General features: G+C 45.3%; 1 protein-coding gene across 1 annotated transcript in view; it reads right to left on the bottom strand.

Annotated features, from left to right (window-relative positions):
• LOC144129961 (uncharacterized) overlaps positions 1–20,194 on the bottom strand; it is a 67,995-nt gene extending 47,801 nt beyond the window's left edge. Inside the window, exons 1-7 of the mRNA XM_077664015.1 lie at positions 19,979–20,194; positions 16,957–17,183; positions 15,755–15,879; positions 14,766–14,872; positions 12,153–12,454; positions 11,167–11,279; positions 3,098–3,356 (exon numbers count right to left, since the gene is read on the bottom strand). Coding sequence (XP_077520141.1) covers positions 3,098–3,356; positions 11,167–11,279; positions 12,153–12,454; positions 14,766–14,872; positions 15,755–15,879; positions 16,957–17,183; positions 19,979–20,014 — 1,169 coding nt within the window. The 5' untranslated portion in view covers positions 20,015–20,194. The remainder of the gene's footprint in view (positions 1–3,097; positions 3,357–11,166; positions 11,280–12,152; positions 12,455–14,765; positions 14,873–15,754; positions 15,880–16,956; positions 17,184–19,978) is intronic.
• Between the last annotated feature and the right edge of the window lie 2,456 nt (positions 20,195–22,650).

The raw sequence follows: 22,650 nt of genomic DNA, 5'->3' as shown, positions 1-22,650 counted from the left end.
ATAATGAAAAAAAGTACACAGAGAAACCTCATTCTAATATGCGTTGGCAATGCGATGCCATTAGCAGCTAATAATGCTTTACTGTAAATGACGTCACTCCCCGTCCGGTTACTCATTTTCCTCCAGCCAATGAGCGAACTTCATGAACGACGAAGCATTTTGGCCCATTGGGGCTTCTAATAATATTTCGATATTTTGAACTAATGTTCAGGAGGAGAAAACGAGAAGACGGGAAAAACCCTGCAAGCAGGAAATTCGTCGGGACAACAAAATAGGGATGTTCCTTGCGCTAAACCGAAAATAGCCTCATTAGGCTCAAAAAATCTTTTTCAGATACTTTTTCCCTGTAGCATGTTGAAAGCCCCGCCAGTTTAGAAGAAGTAAGTAAATTTTCATGCTTAGAATTCCGTCAAACTCTGTAAAAACACTCTTTTCAATATAGGTTGCTCCTCAAATTCTCTGATAAAGGAGGAATTACCCGAATGGAACATCACTGCAGCAAAATATATCCTTATCCCTGGAGAATGTTTCCGAGATTCAATGTATTTGGTTTCTATAAATAGCAATGGGTCTTCACCGTGCAATGTTGCAACAGTGAACCGTAGTTAAGTATCCTTCCGAAAGTTTCCTTGGCGAGCTAGCTTAATAGAAAACTAAAACGCCCTGAAACGAGTTTGTTTCCCTCCAAGAGTATGATTAGGAAACAAGTATTCTCGTGGTAACAGCTAGCCGCCATTTTTTGAAAGGGTACTACACAAAAATAATGATGACAGTTACTGAGCGCATTAATCCTTTCTTTTTCAGGAAACATTTTGCGGGATTTGACATTTTTAATCACATTATCGCATAGAGATGAATCAGCGCAATAGGTTGTAGTTCATCTCTTTGCCAGGCTCCAGGAGAAATCGGCATGTATTACTGAAGCTGCGAAAGCCAAAAAAAAAATACAAACATTGCGACCCGTTATCGAGTCCGAAACAGCTTATTCTTGTAGGTTTTAAACGCGATAAGGAGCATTATTTGGTGCTTATACTAACGGAGTCTAGTTTCTGCAAAGACAGCATCTATACGTCTCGTAAGTGTGTACAGTCTGCGTCCCCCTTGTGTAGAGCTCTAGGGCGGTGCACTTCCGTGCAAACATATCCAGATCTTGTCGCAGCCTCTATGTTCCAGGGGCCACACTTGCGTGGTAGTGGCGCCAGATAGACCCGCTAACAAAGTGGACACGAGCACTTTGCCCAGAAATCAGGGGCCGCTCTCCAAGTGCAGTTTTTGTTACCAGGTACGCACTGCACTAGACCTCTGCACAAGGGTGACGCGGACCGTACTCGCCCGTTTTCGCGATGAGGAAATTGCAGTAGTAACTAAAAATTTTGCGGCCCTCCTTGGCTTTGTTATTGCAGGGTTGATGTGTGTCAGGTAACTGCAGGTTAACACGCGGGGCGTGTATGTTACTATTGTCAGTGCCCTTGTCGGGTTTAGTCCTTCGCATTGGGCCTTCCTTATAGTTTTGGTAGCGGACATAGAACACTTAAAGGTGAGAGAAAGAGAAAAAAATTAAGTAGTCCATGGTTTCACAGAATGCCATGTGGCCATGTAGTAGCATAGCAGAATGGAACTCTGGACTTCATCAACTTGCAGTTGTGAACAAGGAACCCGCAATTGTTCTTTGACACGGTTTGTGACCGAAGTTAAATACTGGAAAACATTTAAGGCATGCTGCGTACATGCGCTTGCGAGGACCATAGGCGCACAATTTGAGGGGTTCGCAGTTGCCATCGACATGGAAAATATGGCTTTGCTCTCTGCGTGCCCACGAAGAGTAGTAAGGGTGTCCAAAAGATTGTCCTCTGTAATTCAAAAAGCTTGAAATGCCCTTCTTAGCCTGACGCTTCCTTAGAAAGGTCCGCCAAGGTCCGGGGCTAAATGCGCAAACGAGGATGCGGCGTACATTCGGCACGTCGCGAAATTATGTCACTGCACGGACATATTTTGACGAGACAACTTCCTTCGAGACCAAACTGGTTTCATTTGTATTCCTTTCCTTTGCCATTGTAAATGTCGTTTATTTTCGGTGCTTCAAGGAGCTTATAGTCTAGTGGGGCCCTAACGTTAAGCTCTAGGATCAGTAAGTAAGCTTTCTAACAACACTGCAGCCGTTCGATGGAGACACGTCTTGAACGGCTGCATATGCTACATTTCTCCCCTTCGCCTTGCCAGGCCAGTTTTAAATTTTAAAGAAATGTTTGAATTGGTGATGTTTTATATCTCCATAAAATACTTAACCTTAACAATCGAGTGATATACTCTTCAATCTGATCCAATTCGACTCAGATATATGCGAGAGAATTGTTGCCGAAACAGTGGGCACAGTTTTCGTGCTTAACGAACACAGTCACAGATGATAGCATTCTCTGCACGTGATATGCGCACAGACAAAGAAATAGAGTGTATAAAAGTCATATTAATAAGATAAGCTTTGGCAACGCACGAACGATTTGAAAATCTCAAGTCCGCAAAGCGTTGTTACAATCGACGACTCGCTCACGGCATGGTTCGCAGCCCGGAAGTGCTGGTGCAAGTTATTGGGATCGGTTTCACACTGCATAATACGAAGCCTTAGACACACTGGTTTGGCAGAACTTGGCGTTTAAGTCACGCCTGCCCCGCTTTGTTCTAAGGCAGTCAAAAACATACTCCAAATTTTCGTTATTTAGATTTCAGACCAATGCGACAGACATAATTTCGTTACTCCTGCGTTTTGTTGTCTTTTTGTTCTCGTATCTGCTCCCTTTCCTCTTTTTGTGTCAATATTGTACTGACAAGCTGTGCTGCGCCACTCGCTTATACTCGTTATTGGTTACGTTTTCTCTACATCTTCACTATCATCGAAACGATAGCAATGCATTTCTTTCATTTCACATGGCGAACGCCAGGTCTAGGCGGTGAGGACGTTAAATGGTTCCAAACAAGCAAAACAACAGACGGCAACACATCGCATGAAATCGTTGTTCGGAATCATGATACAATGCCCAGCTTAAGCGTGTAAATAGGTAGCGTTGCGCGATCTCCTATCGATTATCTATAAAGCCCTCACGCCCTCGGCACGCTGATAGGAGCCGGGGTCCTCCACCGGAGCGCCTCCAGGATGGATGCCATAGTGAACGGCATGCGGCGTCTGTCCTCCCACGCTGGCGGCCTCTCGCGGCCGATAGCAGCGTCGATTTCTTGCTGCACACGGGCCTGGTGGCCATCCGGGTCGCTGGCAGCGATGTACAGGTTCCACAGCACTACGCTCCGTACCGTGTTGGTGGCCGCGCTGTAGAAGTTGATCGTGCTTGCTTCTAGGTAGCGCACTGCAATAATGCGCTCAAATTTTTTTTCGAAATTAAACAATGACAGACATTCCTTCTTAGTCGAGCTTTCCAATTGCAAGGAGGCTGAGGGGTGTGTGTGTGTGTGTGTGTGTGTGTGTGTGTGTGTGTGTGTGTGTGTGTGTGTGTGTGTGTGTGTGTGTGTGTGTGTGTGTGTGTGTGTGTGTGTGTGTGTGTGTGTGTGTGTGTGTGTGTGTGTGTGTGTGTGTGTGTGTGTGTGTGTGTGTGTGTGTGTGTGTGTGTGTGTGTGTGTGTGTGTGTGTGTGTGTGTGTGTGTGTGTGTGTGTGTGTGTGTGTGTGTGTGTGTGTGTGTGTGTGTGTGTGTGTGTGTGTGTGTGTGTGTGTGTGTGTGTGTGTGTGTGTGTGTGTGTGTGTGTGTGTGTGTGTGTGTGTGTGTGTGTGTGTGTGTGTGTGTGTGTGTGTGTGTGTGTGTGTGTGTGTGTGTGTGTGTGTGTGTGTGTGTGTGTGTGTGTGTGTGTGTGTGTGTGTGTGTGTGTGTGTGTGTGTGTGTGTGTGTGTGTGTGTGTGTGTGTGTGTGTGTGTGTGTGTGTGTGTGTGTGTGTGTGTGTGTGTGTGTGTGTGTGTGTGTGTGTGTGTGTGTGTGTGTGTGTGTGTGTGTGTGTGTGTGTGTGTGTGTGTGTGTGTGTGTGTGTGTGTGTGTGTGTGTGTGTGTGTGTGTGTGTGTGTGTGTGTGTGGTGTGTGTGTGTGTGTGTGTGTGTGTGTGTGTGTGTGTGTGTGTGTGTGTGTGTGTGTGTGTGTGTGTGTGTGTGTGTGTGTGTGTGTGTGTGTGTGTGTGTGTGTGTGTGTGTGTGTGTGTGTGTGTGTGTGTGTGTGTGTGTGTGTGTGTGTGTGTGTGTGTGTGTGTGTGTGTGTGTGTGTGTGTGTGTGTGTGTGTGTGTGTGTGTGTGTGTGTGTGTGTGTGTGTGTGTGTGTGTGTGTGTGTGTGTGTGTGTGTGTGTGTGTGTGTGTGTGTGTGTGTGTGTGTGTGTGTGTGTGTGTGTGTGTGTGTGTGTGTGTGTGTGTGTGTGTGTGTGTGGAGGGGTCTTGAAAAGCTTAAAGCTGTTCACTTTGAAGCAAGCCAACATTTTAGTTCTATCACCTTGACTGCATTTCTCCCATCTCTAAAGTTGACCCGCTTTTGTTGCCCATCTGAATTTACGGATAAAAATGAAAACAAGACATGTAAAGATGTGCAGGTGCCCGGTCCAGGCCTGCAGCGTCGCAACCGCCGCAAGCTAAAGCAAAGTGAGAAGCAATGAACGCGACATTTGAATTTAGAAGTGAAGACACATCATAATGAAACAGGAGAATGAATAAATACACCCGTAGTCAGACACTGTGTCAATAACTTGAGCACGCATTTCAGATAGCTCTTTCATTAAAAAGAAAACAAAAAAACGGTTGTTGAGACGAAATCTTACCTAGGCTCAGAAAAATAGAGGGAAAATTGTCACAAGACTAGGGATTATGTGTTTCAATGTGCACAATAAGTTGTATCAGGTTTCAAGTTGTAAAGTTTTCTTTAAGTGAAACGTGCGTCCGCAACTCATAGAAAACTTATTGTCCCGTTGTAGGGATAGGCAAATCGCAGGCTAAGCCTTGCGCTAACTAGTTTTAATAGACATGACACTCATGTTAATAGGAACTGTGTGCCACTGTAGTCAGAGATTGTACAATTATATGCTTAGAAACGTTTGTTCGAGCACTTCAAAGCTTGCGTACGGGTGCATCATTGCTTAATTTCCGCATTGAAGACCTCCTACGCATGTTCTGACCTGTCTTCGTGTTTCATGATCGTCACGGTTTCTTCTTGAGACGGACTTCACCTTTCGATTCAAGCCCAAAGCAGGCTCAGTCTACTCGTGGCACGTAATACAGCGAACACTCAAACGATGGTATCGATTAAGGCACCAGCAGTGGGGCCTCTTTAATTCAGGACTCCTTGAGCTAGCTTTGGACTTCGTCGTCGTTCTTAGCAACTTTCTGCAGTGGACTAGCGGTGTCTTACGCGGTGATTTCTCAGACTTAGCCGCGACCGTTTCGCCGCTTTACTGAATTATTCAGCGTGGCTGCTACCAGGCTATGGCGTCGCCTCATACTTTACGCCAGACAGTGCCTTGCCCACGTTGAGAAACTATTTCGCAACTGAGCTTAGAGCTCCTCGTCGCCTCGCGTTGCGGGCGAGTTCTTTCGCTGCCACCATACCTAAACCATTTTGAAGCAAGAACAAAACATTCACGGTCGCTCTGGCTACAGGACATGCTCCTGCCTCTACCAACAAACTCCAACAGAGGCAGAAGTCAACTTCGCATTTTCCAGCGCCCACTTTACAAGATTTTGTACAGTGATGTCTGTCATATTTGTAACATGAATTTTTTACTTCGGCTTAGATGGGCAAGTTCGAGCCTCTCAATTCAGTGCATGCCGTTTCTGCACCTAGACGAATGTCATCTTTTCTGAGAGAAGGTGTGAGAATCGTAGGAGTGGTTTCTAAAAGCACCAGGTGAAGCTGGTGACCAGACCGACAGTAACGAAGCCGGCTAGACAAACCCTACGTTATTAGCCGGCGCTTGGTTGGCCCCCGCGCCACCCCAGTCCACAACTCAGGCGAACCTAGTATCTCCAAACAATGTCTTATAAGAAAATCTCTCAGGTACGTTCACCACTCATCTGGTAGATCGGCTTTGCCGAGAAGCTTGAGGAGGAATAAAACCACCGCCCTTGTCGCCCTTCTGTATTGCCCATTTCTCTCTTGTAGTGTGTAGTGTACACTATTGGAACGATTTTTTTTTAGCTAATGAAGGCATCAGTAACTGTCCATCTTCTCGGCGGACACTTCAGCCGTGCCATGAGGAAAAGGAAGGAAGGAGAGAGTGAAAGATGAAAGAGAGAACGAAGTGCCGTATCAAGGGGCTCCGGAATAATCTTGGCACAGTGGACGGGCGGCTTATGTTGGTGTCAACGCCCGTTTCAAGCCTTAAAAGAAAGCCTTGCCCTCTCAAATCGTTTCGGACATATAGAGAGATAACGCGCAGCAATATGTGCAGGAAAGCGCTGTACTGCTGAGCGTAATTCCACTCAAAACAGTTTCTCATTCTTCATGTAACGAGCGATGTTCAGATGGCCCCAAAACTTTTACCTCTCTTCACTTTCACCCATTTATCTCCTTCTTTACGTATAGAGTAGCCAACCAGATACTGCCTGGTTAACGTTCCCGCATTTCCTTTCTTCTCGTTCTTCTTCATGACTTGAGTGTTCATCCTCCGTAAATTTATATGACGTTTTCCTGCCCACGGTAGAACGAATGCTGTCGCCTGTGATGAAAGTGAATCACAGTATCGGTGACTGTAGAAAGGTTATTTGGCGCGCAGAAGGACTCTGATAACTGATTTTTCAAAGTTGTCATTGGGGTAGCCGTGTAGCCGTCTCTCCTGGGGCTGTTAAAGGGATAATAACGGGACCTATCAAAATAGGCAAGACGGAGTGATTATCCCTGCGGAGCACAACCGACATTTTTTTTCTGCATAGAAAGGTGGCTGCTTTGCTGAGAAAATCGCAAATGAAAGTCCCCAAACCTTTCCACATTTAAACAACCTGCAAAAATGGGCACAGTTACGTCATTTCTATGACGCATTTGCAATAAAGCTCTCCAGCTAATCAAAGGTGACACTTCGAACGAGTGGAAACGCGGCCGGAAACCCAAAAAGAGCACGCCGACTCAGCCGTCCCTTTATAACCCTCCCCTTTCGAAACGCGGATACTCTCCGCTGCATCTCATGCGCCAGAATCTCGTTGTAACGCACGCGTACGGTAAAAAAAAATTCGTTGGGGGCACTTAGATATATCTTAACTGCGGGAAGACGAAAACCGTTTGCAATTTTCACCCAAATTATGAATCTCTCGGTGATCTTAAGGTGATTTTAAGATCACGTGACATCACTAGGTCACGTGGCCTAGGTGGGGAGGTAACGGACGGACGGTCACCGCGAATATGAACCCTTAAAGGCTATCGCCTTAAAATAGGATCCGTGGCCGCCAAAGAAACTACGTGAAGTTATCGAGGACAGACGCAGAGTGCGGAACAAACTCCTTTTCACGCACGTTTAAATCGGCGATAACGACGCGAGCACGGGCTCTTCTGTGCGTAATCCTTAAAAGCATGCGAGCAGCAGTCGCGCTGTCACGTATTTCATCTGAGTGAAAAATTGCACGCGCATTATTCACCAAACGGCGCTCTCTGCAGGCTGTTATCACGTGTCTGTTAGTAACTATGCATTATGTTCGCAGACGACACTTGTGATTGACCCAGCAGTGGTCGTTGCGATTTCTGCGTTCGTGAATTGCTTCTTGCAAGTTTTAAGCAGAAAAATTCCGGGCACAATCTGCTGAGCTGTAGTCTGTCGCCTGCCGGCTATATCTGTAGGCAGGGAATGCATGCATAAACTTCGATACGCGTCAAATAGTTGCATGTTTTTGAAGCAAAAGCTTCACTACGCTAGGTAAAGCCGATTTCGCAGTGCGTTACCGGTTGACCTTCAAGTGAGCAAGAGGTCAAGTGTGGCTATAGGCCTTACCATATGTGGTCCACCAAGGTGTCGCACCACTTGACCTTTCGATTCGCCGGTGGAGGGTGGTAGAATAGGCCGGAGCATTTATTGGGTGACAAATCTTTCGCGATTAACCAATAATCTAGCTGCCACCTGCCAGGGTGGCGTGGAGGGCGTGCTGCCTATTCAATGCGCGGAACACACTCACCGTTACAGACGTCAAGCCGCGTATACATCCTCGATACACCACAGCTTTCGCTCTCTAACCAGGTTCAGCAGTAGTTAAACCGCAGCTAATGTTTTTTTTTTCTCGCTGAAACGCGTGTACTGCTAGTACCAGTCGCTGAACATTGCATCTGGATGTTACACCTTCGACGCAGAGGACGAGCACTGAAATGAAAGACGCCAAAATCAGGCCTGGCGTGCCGGCGCCTCACGTACTGCTTTTCAGATGTGTTTCAGCATATCTCACCATATCCGCCTTTCCACACAGAAGGCATGCCCTTGCACCAGACCTCACACTCCGGTGATGTGCTTCTACGCAAATATGCATGAGCACGTATTATGAAAAAAAAAAGAGACTGGAATTTCAGAACGCCCTCAGCTTACGCAAAGTGGCCGACTGGATGGCTGAAGTAAGAAACGAACCGCTTCACCGGCCACCTATTAAGCACAAAAGAGTGATAATAATAATAATTGATTTTTTTTTGGGGGGGGGGGAAGGAAATGGCGCAGTATCTGTCTCATATGTCGTTGGACACCTGAACTGCGCCGTAAGGGTAGGAATAAAGGAGGGAGTGAAAGAAGAAAGGAAGAAAGAGGTGCCGTAGTGGATGGCTCCGGAATAATTTCGACCCTCTGCGGATCTTTAACGTGCACTGACATCGCACAGCACACTGGCGCCTTAGCGTTTTTCCTCCATAAAAACGCAGCCGCCGCGGTCGGGTTCGAACCCGGCAACTCCGGATCCGTAAAGAGTGCGACTGCCGTTTAGAGCTTGCGGTTCTGGACTTCCTGTGTACAACGGACGCACTTAGCCCGGGTAAACAGAAAGCCAGGTGAAAGAATCCACGCTCGTTTTGCAGTTAGCCTTCAATTCTCTCTTTAATCTGTTTTGCACTGTTTTAATATTCAAACCCGACCGCGGCGGCTGCGTTTTTATGGAAGAAAAACGCTAAGGCGCCCGTGTGCTGTGCGATGTCAGTGCACGTTAAAGATCCCCAGGTGGTCGAAATTATTCTGGAGCCCTCCACTACGGCACCTCTTTCTTCCTTTGTTCTTGAACTCCCTCCTTTATCCCTTCCCTTACGGCGCGGTTCAGGTGTCCAACGATATATGAGACAGATACTGCGCCATTTCCTTTCCCCCAAAACCAATTATTATTACTATTGTTATTATTATTATTATGTTTTAATATGGGACGCTCCGCACTCTTAGCTACGCTCGCCGAGGTGCTTTCCTTGGGCTTCGAGGGCAGTTGCCTATTGACGGCAAAATAGCGTTCCTAGAGAGAGCGCGTGAATACGTCACTAGTCGCAGCGGAAAACCTGAGGAGCCTTAACGTTCCCATGGACAACGTCTCTCACACAGTGCGCCTTGCGAGCTCCCGAACTGAGCGGCGATCTGTGTAAAAATCACTTTAAAGTTTTTAGCGGACACTAACCTTATGTAACAGTGGTAGATGCGCAATCATTAATATCAATGACCAAGTCGGAGCAGTTGCCGACAGACCCCTGTAAGGCTAATCACGACTGTCCATTACACCACAACCAAATTCGGGCGTGGCGACGTCGCGTGACTTCACTCTTACGCAGTTTTGTGGCTTATAAAAGCTTTGTTCCCGGTAAAAAAGGGCATATTTTTCCTACCTCGTGACGCCAACCTATCAGTCTAGCCTGTCTTGGTATTTCCCTTTAGTGTCCCTTTTAATAGGAAAGAATTTGAGTCAGCTATTGACTTTCCCTGGGCAGTTTTTCCTGCACTCTCTACTCTTCCTCACCTCTTCACACAGTGGCAATTTACAACACTGGGAGTGCTGCCCTAAAGGGGCGGAACGCATATAAACTGTATTAAGCTTGCCGGCTGTCTTCTGGACTCATACAGGCCTCCTCGCTGCAGTGTCACCCCCGGATGAAGGAACAGCCACTAGTCTAGCTTTACTGCGTCCTTTTTTGTCTACTCCGAATGGAATACGACACAAGAACGTCTACATAGTAGGTGTCTATGTACCATTTACTCATTAGGTAAGGATTCGCCAGAGTGGAGCAGTTGGCACACTCTTTCACGTGGTTTGGCAATGTCAAGAAAACCCAGACTTAGACAGCAATCCCGATCCTACTCATGAGCGCTGGGAGGCAACCCTTCATAGCCACAGCCCACTCGACCAGAAATTGCTGGTTGAGAGGGGCCGAATTATGATGACGACCAATGGGTTCTCGTACTGAACCCACCCAGTTTTATGCTCTGAATAAATGTTTTCCTCCTCCTTCTCTACATAGTAGCGCATGATGGCTTCTCCAAAGCAGTTAGCAAAAGTAAGCCGTCAACAACGTTCTATCCCCCTGCCCCCTCCCCCAAAAAAAGAAAATTTAATTTGCATGTTTGTCATATTAATACTTAGCAGCTTGTTAAGTGCTTAGCTGTGATAGTAAGAGCGAAATATATTGCGGAAGCAGTTGCACTAACAAGAGACAACCACCAAACACCAACCATTTTTATGGGACGAAACCCATGCATATACCTATGTACTGATCACGAGGAAAGCTAGCAGCGTGCGTGTGCCATGTCACCAAGGCAACAGCAAAAACGAATGCGCTTTAAAGAGGACCACGCTACGAAATAAACACTGTGATTAACTATGTTCGGACATGATCCGATAAAATAGCAGGGCAGGTGCTCAACTATATCCGATTAACGTACCCGGTACGTTCTAACCGCAAGAAATGACTGCTGAAAATTTTCTCAAGTCGATTTCTTCTCGTACACGAATCTATTTGAGCTGCTTCTTTTTGAATTTACGTAAATCTTTGTCGTGAAAAGAAAAACAGACTGTAGCTCGTCGCGGCTGCTGCACTCAGGATTGTGATGTTCCGATAATGTTCAGAATTATTTTCACACATTTCTGAGAGACCCTGCAGCATCTTCAGAGCAACTATTTTCGCATAGCATTCAGCACGACTATAGCACCACAATAAAGACACCGCATATGACCTCACAGTCTTGTAGTGAGGCTTTAAGCACTTACAAGAAAAATGGGAGTCTTTTCCATTGCTCTCTTTGATCTTCCGAAGATATCCATCAATAAAATCATTGTCTGAGTGGTCATGTGTGCTTCCTTCCCGTTCCTTTACTTCATTTCTGCAAGAAAAGAACACAACACGTATCGGCCGTGCAAATTTGTCACGACCAGTTTAGAGTTTTTTTATTCAAAAAATACGGCTAAACTGCTTTTTAACATTTACACTGCTAGTGTCACAGTAGATTTCTATCAAAACATGAGCAGAAACAGAAAAAGAAGGCGAATAAATAATAAAAAAACTACGGAGAGCTCTTAAGACTGCTTACGCCCTTCGATTGCGAAAGCATGGCCCATCGTGGCCTCTTTTGCGAGCTTCATTAAAGGTTGCTTCATTTCTAATGACGCTCCTACTGATTAGCATAGAATCTTAAGAAAACGCATACACTAGGTTCATCTTTATTCGCCAAGAAGCAACGCGGTATCTTATAGGTCTACTGCTGACGTCATGCGAGAGCATGGTGACGTCACTGAGAAATTTTGTACAATGTACGGCGACTAACGCTGGCTTTTGTGTTAATGGGACATTTAATGCTTTCGCATTACTACAAAAAGCATACTGTGATTGAACGAAGCATGATCGGTTACTACATCATCGTTCGTCGAAACCCTACTTTATGCAGCTTAGGTGAGTCAAAATTTCAATGAATAAATTTAAACTCAGGTTAAAATTCTCTTGAAAATCTAAGCGTCCAGATCTAAACCGTAGAGACACCGTAGAGACAACAAACAGACGCCACACTGACACTACAAAGACAACCAACGAGAAAAACAACCTTGCATACAGATCAATATTCGTATAAACACACAGCGTCTCTTTTTTGTGGCCTTTTATGATTAGCATTGTTACGCATTCTTCTTGTTTATTTTCGCAGTTTTTGATGCTCGCGGTCGCTACATCAGCCCCTTCAGTGGACCCTACCAAGGACACTCACCTGATGAACTGTGTCAGCTCGCTCAAAACCGATTTCATGATGTAGAGCTGTGTATTCGGGATGCGAACTGCCAGCGCGCGTAAGGCCGGCAAAAAGTCGGTGAGGGAAAAGAAATTCGCCTGGCGAAGGAACTTGCTTAGCAGGCCTTCGATGAAGCGGCCCTTGGCATCGCCGAGGTCGTAGCGCTGCCCGAAGACCAGCGCCAAAATGTTGTTAGACACGCTGGATGCAAGCGTTCGTGCCACCAGCATCGGTTCTTTCTTGCCTGACGCAAGAATATCCATGAAGCACTGAACTTCTTCCTAACGAGAAGAGCAAAGCAAAATAACACATATCTGATTTTTCGGATATATGAAGAATAGACCGTGTTATAAACTTGGGCAGTTGCTTGTCAACTCTGTCAGAAACAATGTAATAGCACGTGCAGGTTCTGCCTTTTGTTTTCAGGATCGAGAGCAACTTTAAGCAATTTTTTATTCTGTAATTCCGGAGCAGAGAAGGGCTTGAAAAGAAGAAACACTAATACAACGTTCTTCGTCATAAATAGTTATGTGCCGCTTCCCTCATTTCAAAACCTTTCTGTTTCAGACTCAGCATGCTACTCTAGCTGTTTCTCTCATCAGGGACATTGGAGTCACGTTTTACCATTGAACCCAATAAGTTACGCTGTCCTTTTTTGCTGATATTCAGTTCGACTCTCATTAAGTAACTTCGAATTGAAAATCAAAGTTTGTTTAGTTTCAAAAAGTAACACGCCATTTCACCAGGGCTAGGTGCAGCTCTTCTGGCGAGACCAGGAAATATGTTTCCTGAAACAAGCAGTGCAAACACATAGAACATCCGGGAAACAACACACACGAAGTATTAAGTATCGTTTTCTCTGCTGTGTTGTGCGTTTGTGCTGCCTGTTTTAAAACGAATAACTACAGAGCGCAAATGTACAAACGAAATAACCAGGAAAATATCCCTTTCTCGAATTTTCGGAGGCTGAAAGAAAAGCTCTGGCACGTATCAACACTGAGAGACACTGTGAAAACACTCTGCTCGCGCTCCCAAAATGGAGGTCGAAACTACAGAGCCGTGAAATTGGCTTTTATGTTATCTCGCCGCGGCTGAAAAATACGTCGCGAGGGGAGCCCAATGCTACTCTTCCCACAGTGTGAAAAAAATATACACAAAGAGGTGGGAAAAACACCTGCAAGGACCTTTTGGCGCAGGGGCATACCTTTCAGCGTCATTTTTCACAGCGCAGCAGCGCAATACCAACTCGAGGACCCAATACAAGAACACATTAACACACTGCAAATCCCTTGTGCTGTCATACATGCCAGAAGTTTAAAAGCGCAGTGCAAGCGCTTTTTTATTTTTCCTTGCTTCGAAAAGAAAAGTTATAGAGCCTCCATTTGTCTGTGGGCTCTCAATGTCTGCCTAATCTATAGAAAAAAAAACGGGAAGTTTTTTTGTTTTTTTTTGCGTAGGAAGGGCGGTCGTAACTCTAATAATACGTTCCTACTCCAATGAAAACGTCCAGAAGTTTTCTTACTACTAAGATCAGAAGTTTCGTGGGCGTGTTAGCGGTTCTCACAACGTTCGGAATAGGTCCGTTTGTATTGTGTCCTGGATAATGTACGAACTTTTTTTGCCACTTACAGTCCGAAAGACGTGCTAAGAAGAAACATGTGAAGAAATTGCGCCCACTCCTCTATTACTCAAAACATTGATGCTAGTTACTAGAAGGAAAAATGCTTTTATTGCATCACCAAATCCTGCATGAAGACCCCACTATCCCGCAATTGCTGCCATGTTCACGATGAGCACTTGGTCTGAGAGCTTGAGTCGTCAAACAAGCAAGGCAGTTGTGTGGCAGGGGGATATTAGAGTTACTATGGAGATACCAGACATGTGTTCAGGAAGGTTTCAACCTACTGCGGTACAAAAGACGTTGATAGAGCTGAATGAAATAACTTAAGAAAGGATCGTCGGAATTTTCTTTTTGAATTGAAGCGTGCGAGCTTTCCTAAAAAAACTTAATTAACGATCATAAAAAATTTTGCCCCTTCGCTCTCATCAGCCAGCACGCAACAAAGATATCGCTTACGAAGAAAACTGTATTTGCGGGTAGCCTCGAGCTCGAAACCAGCGCGAAACCCACTCAGTTCATATGGCGGCCGCCCAGGTAGAGACGCGAGGTTCATTGGAACAAAGCAGAACCTTGTTCATGCCGAACACCGCGTTAAAAAATATGGTGTTCTTTTTATTTTAACGCCATGAATCAGCAAAAAAGCACTAGACGACTGACTACAGAAGGCGAAGTTAAGAACATGGAACACTACCTCCTAAATATTAGAAGATACAGGATGCGAGTTGACATCCTCAATTAGAGCATAAGTTTCTTGAATACGCATGCACCTTCCCACTCTATTCTGCCTTTCTCACCTCTTTTTACTTCAATGCCTTTTCTCTCTCGTCATTTTTTTTAGAGTAGCGAGCCAGATGTGTGTGCGGTTAACGTCCCTGCCATTCGTTTATCTGCTTGTTATCTCTCCGGCCACTATTATCACCAGATGGCGACACTGGCGCTGTCTTCCCGAGTACACAAACAACAGTACTTACCTGGATGTGCGCTTCCATGGATTTCTTGGCGAACCCCAGATTCCTCAATACGTGGAAGCAATATCTTCGGTTTTCTTGCCACGGTTCCCCGTTTATGGCCGCGATACCTTTTGTGAATATAAAGAAGAAACTCCGAACTCGGACGCGCTGTCGGAAGTTTTGAAACGAGTAACACAAAAACTACGAGATTAAATGCAATAAATAGTGTTTTAAGAAAAATTGTACGCAGCCTGTCATATGGTACACAGTTTCATAGTGAACATATATTATTTAGCATGAACCGTTTGAATATGTTATTCATAGAAAAAGAGTTTTTATTTGATATTTTATACGAACATTATTTCTCATGTTCCTTCAAAGTGGAAAACATAAAATCACGACTTTTACGCCACATAGAGAAATTTAGTATTCCACGTGTGTACACTAACTGCGGAAAGAAAACCCGCGAAATTTTATGTACCTCCATGTTTCCACAAATTTGAAATCGATAACCCATTTACCTCGGTTCGAAAAATTAAGGCAATTATACGGTCATATGTGCAGTCAAATGAATGACACCATGTGCTTTCGCATGCTGCGCTTGCTAGAAAATTTGGTACAGTGCTTTTGCTTTATATGTAGTGCTGCAAAAGATAATTCAGTTGCAAAAATGCCGTCTGGTTTTTATGTGTAATGATGAAAATACAATCTCGTCCATACACCATGATATGTGCTATGAGCCTCGCTATGAGCCACGCTACTTTGCGACATACACGTGTTCCACATCTTAATCTGTGTTTATTTCAGCTTGAACATTTGTGTACTTTAAATATTATGTTTTCTTTTTGTGTATAAAAAGCTTTGTCCTGATGCAGTCATGCTATACTGCCACTTTAGATTACAAGCATTTAAGCAGGCTGGTTGCTATTATGTACACTTGCCTGGAATTAAACTATTATTATTATTACGCGCCTCTAAAGAGCGCGGAAGCGTCTGTTGTTATCTCAAACCTTGGAGTCCAAGATAACGGAAGACAAAGTCTTCAGACCGGTAGAGCACGTCGGGATTGGTGAGACCCTCCCGAATGGATGCAAGATCATTCAGCACCACCACGTCCTTGCAGCCAAGCCGGAGCCTGAAAATGCAGTAACCGTTGCGGCTGTGTAGTGATTAAGATTCCGCAAGAAAGCGGAGTGGATAAAGTTGCCTACACACCACAATGGGAGCATGCACATCGTTTAATCGAGAAGTACGAGGTTTAAGCGGTGATATCAATACATGCTCAATTCACTGAGACACTCAGTAGGAGGTGAAGTGGCCAAGTTGGAGACGCACACCCCACTCCCACTTTTTTCAGATATTTAACGAGAACTCATGATATTAATAATTCTAAACATTGGCTTCCTTAACATAAGCTTCATTCATTGAGAATAGGAACTACGCGAGTTAATCCTAATAGGTTCAACCACCTTTTTCGGCGGTCCCACTGAAGAAGAGGGTGGAGCTCATTTATTGTCTGTCTGCGCATTATATAAAAATATTACTCGCATGGCAAGACATGCATACCTAATTACATTACTTTTACTTCGGTCGACAAGTATCTCAGTAGGTATTTGAAGAAAATCGAATCCGCACTGCTAATTGAGCATCCTCAGAAACAGATCTACTCGGACGACTTACGCTGAAACGAACACATACGCGTCCACCGAATGCATGCAACTGTAACTGTCTTTGGAAATCGCTATTAACTCTTTTGTTCAAGACAATAAAGACACAGTTACAAATAGTTACATACACACGACAGACGACGCTTTCACGTGCTATCCCCGCCTTCCATGTCGACATTTTTCAATTTCTTCACATTTTGTTATATGCAGCTGTGCGCTAGCCTCTAACGGGCAGCGATGAGCGTAATCTAACGCGCGATCCATAGGCAGCGCAAAAATTTATAAGGTGTTCATTTTCCTTATGCCAGAAGCTCATACACATGCACACACCCATAACATAACATAACATTACTTAAAATAACAACACAACAAAAACAATAAAACATCACATCTCATCAAATAACATTCTATCACATCATATCATAAAATAATACAACAGAACAGAACATATCATTGCATAACATAGCAACTAATTATTGATAAAAAAACGCGCTTTTTTTCCTCGCATTCACGAATAACAAAGTGGCCGGTCGCCATGTGCTTACCTCATTATAGGACCATACTGCTCGCTTAGTTCCTTGAAGGCAACGTGGTATGGCTTTCGTATAAATGGGAGGTATCCAAGTACAGGAACGCCCCATGGACCAGGTGGAGAACGGTTGCCATTTTTCTTTACGCCGCTCGCAAGGAGGCCCTTAACTATCAGGAGAGCACCAATGACGGCCGCTATGCACGCTGCAACCAGTGGCCAGCTGTCCTCCCAGGAAATCATCTGGAAGAGAGAGCTGAGCAGCTGACCGGTCATGCTGGTGACTTCAGGCGGAATGAGCCAAATCATAACAGCCTGCTGACAAGCGATCTCGTTAATAATCTTGGATGGACGTATTTCGTATGTCGCTGCTCTCCGCCGCTTTTATATGCACCCTCTGTGCGTGCTTTATTCCCCCGCATGCACTCGCCGTCGGTAGCATAGGCGAGACGCTGTGAATTTCCGTTCACTTATGGACCACGCAGTTCGGCGACGAGATGTTCCCGCCCACCGCAGCTGTTCGCTGTAAGTACTCAAAGCGTTTCTTTTTTTATATATGGAGCCCTAGATATTCTTAGGTCGTTTGTCAACTTTCGCGCTGTCTTCTGCGCCGGCAGTATCGTCTGCAGCACACATTGTAAGGAAGACGATGAAGACGAAGAGCCAGTCGCACTTCTTGCCATTAAACCTAAGGACGACATCATCGTCATCATCATCGCTAACCACCAGAAAAGGAGTCTCTTGTTTGAGCTGTCCGCATTCGTTTGTGGTTCTTGCACGATCGGCCATAGCTGCTCCGTATGCTTGCGGTCTCTTCATCTTCAGCCGTCAAGTAATATTGTTTTCAGTGTCTTAGCTCTTCATAGCGCCACCGTTATCGACGCCGTCCGCAGCACAGGCCTTGGCGTCGCTACTCTAGTATAATAATTCTCTGCTATCACAACTACAGCTCAGACTAAGATAACCACTTTGCACATTCGTAACCACCCAGTGAGTTTTCGCGAATGCTGCGTTTAGCCTCATTCGCAGCTATAGGTCATTTCGCCACAATACCCGAGTTAAAAACCTTCTGGTTATACGGCTTTGCCGTACTACTCTTTCTTTGTGCTAGCACGGTCACAACCGAGAATTCAATGGCGTCATTTTTAATGAACGGGATCCAGTTCTCTGGTATCTGGGTTCAGAGAGTTCCAACTGACAGGTTCATATTTCGCAGAGAAAATGTTAATGGAAAAAGAAGCGGCACAACTCCCTTACACGTTTCTGAAGATTATGCGCAACGCCAATGAGGTACCGCGAACGCCGAAGAAAACTCTGGGGCACATGCACTGAATCTGAGAGTTGGATGAAAGTCCATGGACTCTACAGATGTTCTACAAGATTATGCGCAACGCCAATGAGGTACCGCGAACGCCGAAGAAAACTCTGGGGCACATGCACTGAATCTGAGAGTTGGATGAAAGTCCATGGACTCTACAGATGTTCTACAAGATTATGCGCAACGCCGATGAGGTACCGCGAACGCCGAAGAAAACTCTGGGGCACATCCACTGAATCTGAGAGTTGGATGAAATTCCATGGACTCTACAGATGATCTACAAGATTATGCGCAACGCCAATGAGGTACCGCGAACGCCGAAGAAAACTCTGGGGCACATCCACTGAATCTGAGAGTTGGATGAAAGTCCATGGACTCTACAGATGTTCTACAAGATTATGCGCAACGCCAATGAGGTACCGCGAACGCCGAAGAAAGCTCTGGGGCACATCCACTGAATCTGAGAGTTGGATGAAAGTCCATGGACTCTACAGATGTTCTACAAGATTATGCGCAACGCCAATGAGGTACCGCGAACGCCGAAGAAAACTCTGGGGCACATGCACTGAATCTGAGAGTTGGATGAAAGTCCATGGGCTCTACAGATGTTCTACAAGATTATGCGCAACGCCAATGAGGTACCGCGAACGCCGAAGAAAACTCTGGGGCACATGCACTGAATCTGAGAGTTGGATGAAAGTCCATGGGCTCTACAGATGTTCTACAAGATTATGCGCAACGCCAATGAGGTACCGCGAACGCCGAAGAAAACTCTGGGGCACATCCACTGAATCTGAGAGTTGGATGAAAGTCCATGGACTCTACAGATGTTCTACAAGATTATGCGCAACGCCAATGAGGTACCGCGAACGCCGAAGAAAACTCTGGGGCACATCCACTGAATCTGAGAGTTGGATGAAAGTCCATGGACTCTACAGATGTTCTACAAGATTATGCGCAACGCCAATGAGGTACCGCGAACGCCGAAGAAAACTCTGGGGCACATGCACTGAATCTGAGAGTTGGATGAAAGTCCATGGGCTCTACAGATGTTCACAAGATTATGCGCAACGCCAATGAGGTACCGCGAACGCCGAAGAAAACTCTGGGGCACATCCACTGAATCTGAGAGTTGGATGAAAGTCCATGGACTCTACAGATGTTCTACAAGATTATGCGCAACGCCAATGAGGTACCGCGAACGCCGAAGAAAGCTCTGGGGCACATCCACTGAATCTGAGAGTTGGATGAAAGTCCATGGACTCTAGAGATGTTCTACAAGATTATGCGCAACGCCAATGAGGTACCGCGAACGCCGAAGAAAACTCTGGGGCACATGCACTGAATCTGAGAGTTGGATGAAAGTCCATGGACTCTACAGATGTTCTACAAGATTATGCGCAACGCCAATGAGGTACCGCGAACGCCGAAGAAAACTCTGGGGCACATCCACTGAATCTGAGAGTTGGATGAAAGTCCATGGACTCTACAGATGTTCTACATGATTTCCTGGAGATTACAGAAAAAACCGTTACGTTTAGCGCAATGTACTGCCCATGTCCGATTGTCAACCCTTTAGTACGAAGCAAGATGTTAATTTTCAGAATCTTCTGGCCTCTGCCGAATGCGATGGTAAAACATCAGTTCAAAAAGCCACGAAAAAATAGGCAAATGGGAACAAAATACATCAAAACGGCGTACTTTGAAAACTCTTACTCACTGGAGAAAAGAAGGTCTGCAGGAGTTGAAGAATCATTTCCGATTATCAGCTGTGTCGCCTCACATGCAGCAGTCATATACGCAGTGCTCCGGATTTTCTGCGCTTCACTGGCACCAAACAACGCTATGCTTATTTTCGTTGCTCAGCTTTGTAGCAACAATCTTCCACATCGCTGCGGTTTTCGAAAGAAAAGCCAGACGTAACTGCACACTTGATCCCACACTCTTATCTCAGTTATGCACCTTGCCTTAAGCGGCGACTTTACCATAAAAGGCTGATAACTTTGGGCAGGCGGGCATTCACTGAAGGCCGAGGCACTAACAACAACTACAAAGACTCGTCTAGAGACGCGTCTAAGTGTGTTCTCGTTCCTCCTTGTACTTCGGTCACATTCCTACCGGAATTGCATACACGTGCAGAGTCTGAACACTAAGAGCAATGGCTGCCGCGGAGGTTCAGTGGTTATGGCACTCGACTGATGACCCGAAAGACGCGGGTTCGATCCTGGCCACGGCGGTGGAATTTCGATGGAGGCGAAATGCTAGAGGCCCGTGTACTCTGCGATGTCAGTGCACATTAAAGATCCTCAGGTGGTCGAAATTTCCGCACACATTCACTACGGCGTTCCTCATAGCCTGAGTCGCTTTGGGAGGTTAAATCCTCATATACCAAACCTTAAACCAAACTGAGAGCAATTGCTACAACAAACAATAAAAATCTGTGATATTTTCCCTTCATTCCTGGTATGCTGAGCCACAAGATGATGCAGGATAAGTTGCTGTATGTTTAGGTTGCATTCTGAACAAGCAGGAGCTGCCTGTTTTACACCAAGCTCATCGATCAGCAATATTTATCCGCTTCAAGCAACGACATTTGCAGCGGTTATGCCGTTTTTTCTAATCATCGCAAACAATACCCGAAGTGACCATAACACTCCTTTTCTTCTCGCCCTCTCTACAGTGTATATAAAATCGAATTTGTAGCAATACTTGAGACGGATGTGCCTGACCTCAGTTGACGATGTGCAAGAGTGCGCTAAAAAATCAATCATTCCGATTAACATGAAGTGGCCAGCACTTTTTCAAACCTTGCTATAAGAGGACAATATATTCTGCTAGTCGTAGAGATGTCTCTCGCTCAGCAGACTTTCGGCAGAGGTGAGCAGCCACCGAAGGATATCCTCATACCTGTGCGCACACCTTTCCCGAGAAAACTGACTGGCAGGCTTAAAACTAAGTGGTAATCATGTGTATAATGAAGGCTGAGAAATGTATTTGCTAAAAGATGTGGAAATGACGGCTTGCAGCGTGTTCCTCTGGCTTGCTGCTATGCCTCGGAGAATGAAGTAGAAGGTGGGTTCTAAACGGGCGATGCTGTGCAAAGAATTTAGGAAATTTGTACCACATCTCCAAGCGAGCAAAAGGAGAACATCCGGAACCCGATGAGAGTTAGAGAAGCGTCATGCCGGGTGTGAGTTTTTTTTTATTTTTAAATTTTAACCTTTCCTTCTCTCGCTACGTGAACAGATCACGAGAAAATGGAGAAAGAACGTGAACGGGGGAGAAGAACTAGCGAGGACGTCTAGACAAAGCATGTATGTCTGTGACCAAACCACCATGACACACGCCCGGCCTAGTCAAAGCCGTGAGCAGAGACCCGTGCTAAGTGAAAACTAATCGCGACCAAGTTTCCTGATAAAAAAAAAGAACAATTTATTCCTCTCGACATTTTATCACGCATCGTTCTTAACGAAAAAGGCACGAGGCCGCAGGTCTTGAGTCCAGCGGGAATGAAGTTTAGTATTTCTCTATGAAGTCCTTTTTACCTGTATGTTGTCCAAACTGGGCGTGCTGATAGAGTAAAGATCAGATCTAATTTTGAAAGCCGTTTAATACACAGGAGAAGGTACACTTATATTTTTCTTTGAACTTTCCCAATCGTTAACTCAGCCAATTTTCTTTTGTGAAATATTTTGCGCCGGCAGGTCCTGGCCGAGCATCTAGAATTATTACACTTCAATGATTCCCTCAAAGTGCCAGCAACTTACCGTTTGCTTATGGTTTCCAGGAACTAACGCGCAGAAACTGTTTTAGGAAACTGCAGATTTTCCAAGAAGCTTAGTCTCGAGGATATCAGTTTCTTTTTTCTTGATACGGCGGGGTCTCCAACTTGTACGCTATAAGATCTTAGTTCCTGTCTCCTCTTTCAAAGCTTCCTCTGCACTATTTGTTGAGAAAAGTTTCAGCAACCTTTTCTTCTTTATAGTCTTAGAGGGGGGGGGGGGGGGGGGGAGTGGGGGGAGGGGGACTTACGCGCCACCTTGATAAGGACAGCACCGCTTCTGCGAAGACCAAAGCTATGGAAGCACCAAATAATATCATCCGGCACTCTCCCAAGACCTATTTGTCTTTTCTCGTCAATGGATTTGACAGCTGCTACTCGATGAGATGTAGCTGTCAGTTTCCAGTGAACTCTTCACTGTTTACTCAGTCCACTGACTCAGTCGACCTGGTCTAAACAAGTGCTTGAACTTTGTCTGTGGTGTGAAGACGAGGACTTAGCGCGTAATATGTTTGCAGAAATTCGGCTTTTCTGGAGATTGCACACCAACTTGCTTTCCAACTTCGCCATTTTTATCACTCAAGTAGGTGCAGTTGAGGTTCTTCAATGTA

The sequence above is a fragment of the Amblyomma americanum genome, chromosome 4, assembly GCF_052857255.1.
Source record: "Amblyomma americanum isolate KBUSLIRL-KWMA chromosome 4, ASM5285725v1, whole genome shotgun sequence".
Taxonomy (NCBI): domain Eukaryota; kingdom Metazoa; phylum Arthropoda; class Arachnida; order Ixodida; family Ixodidae; genus Amblyomma; species Amblyomma americanum.
This window is presented reverse-complemented; position numbering and strand designations above follow the sequence as displayed.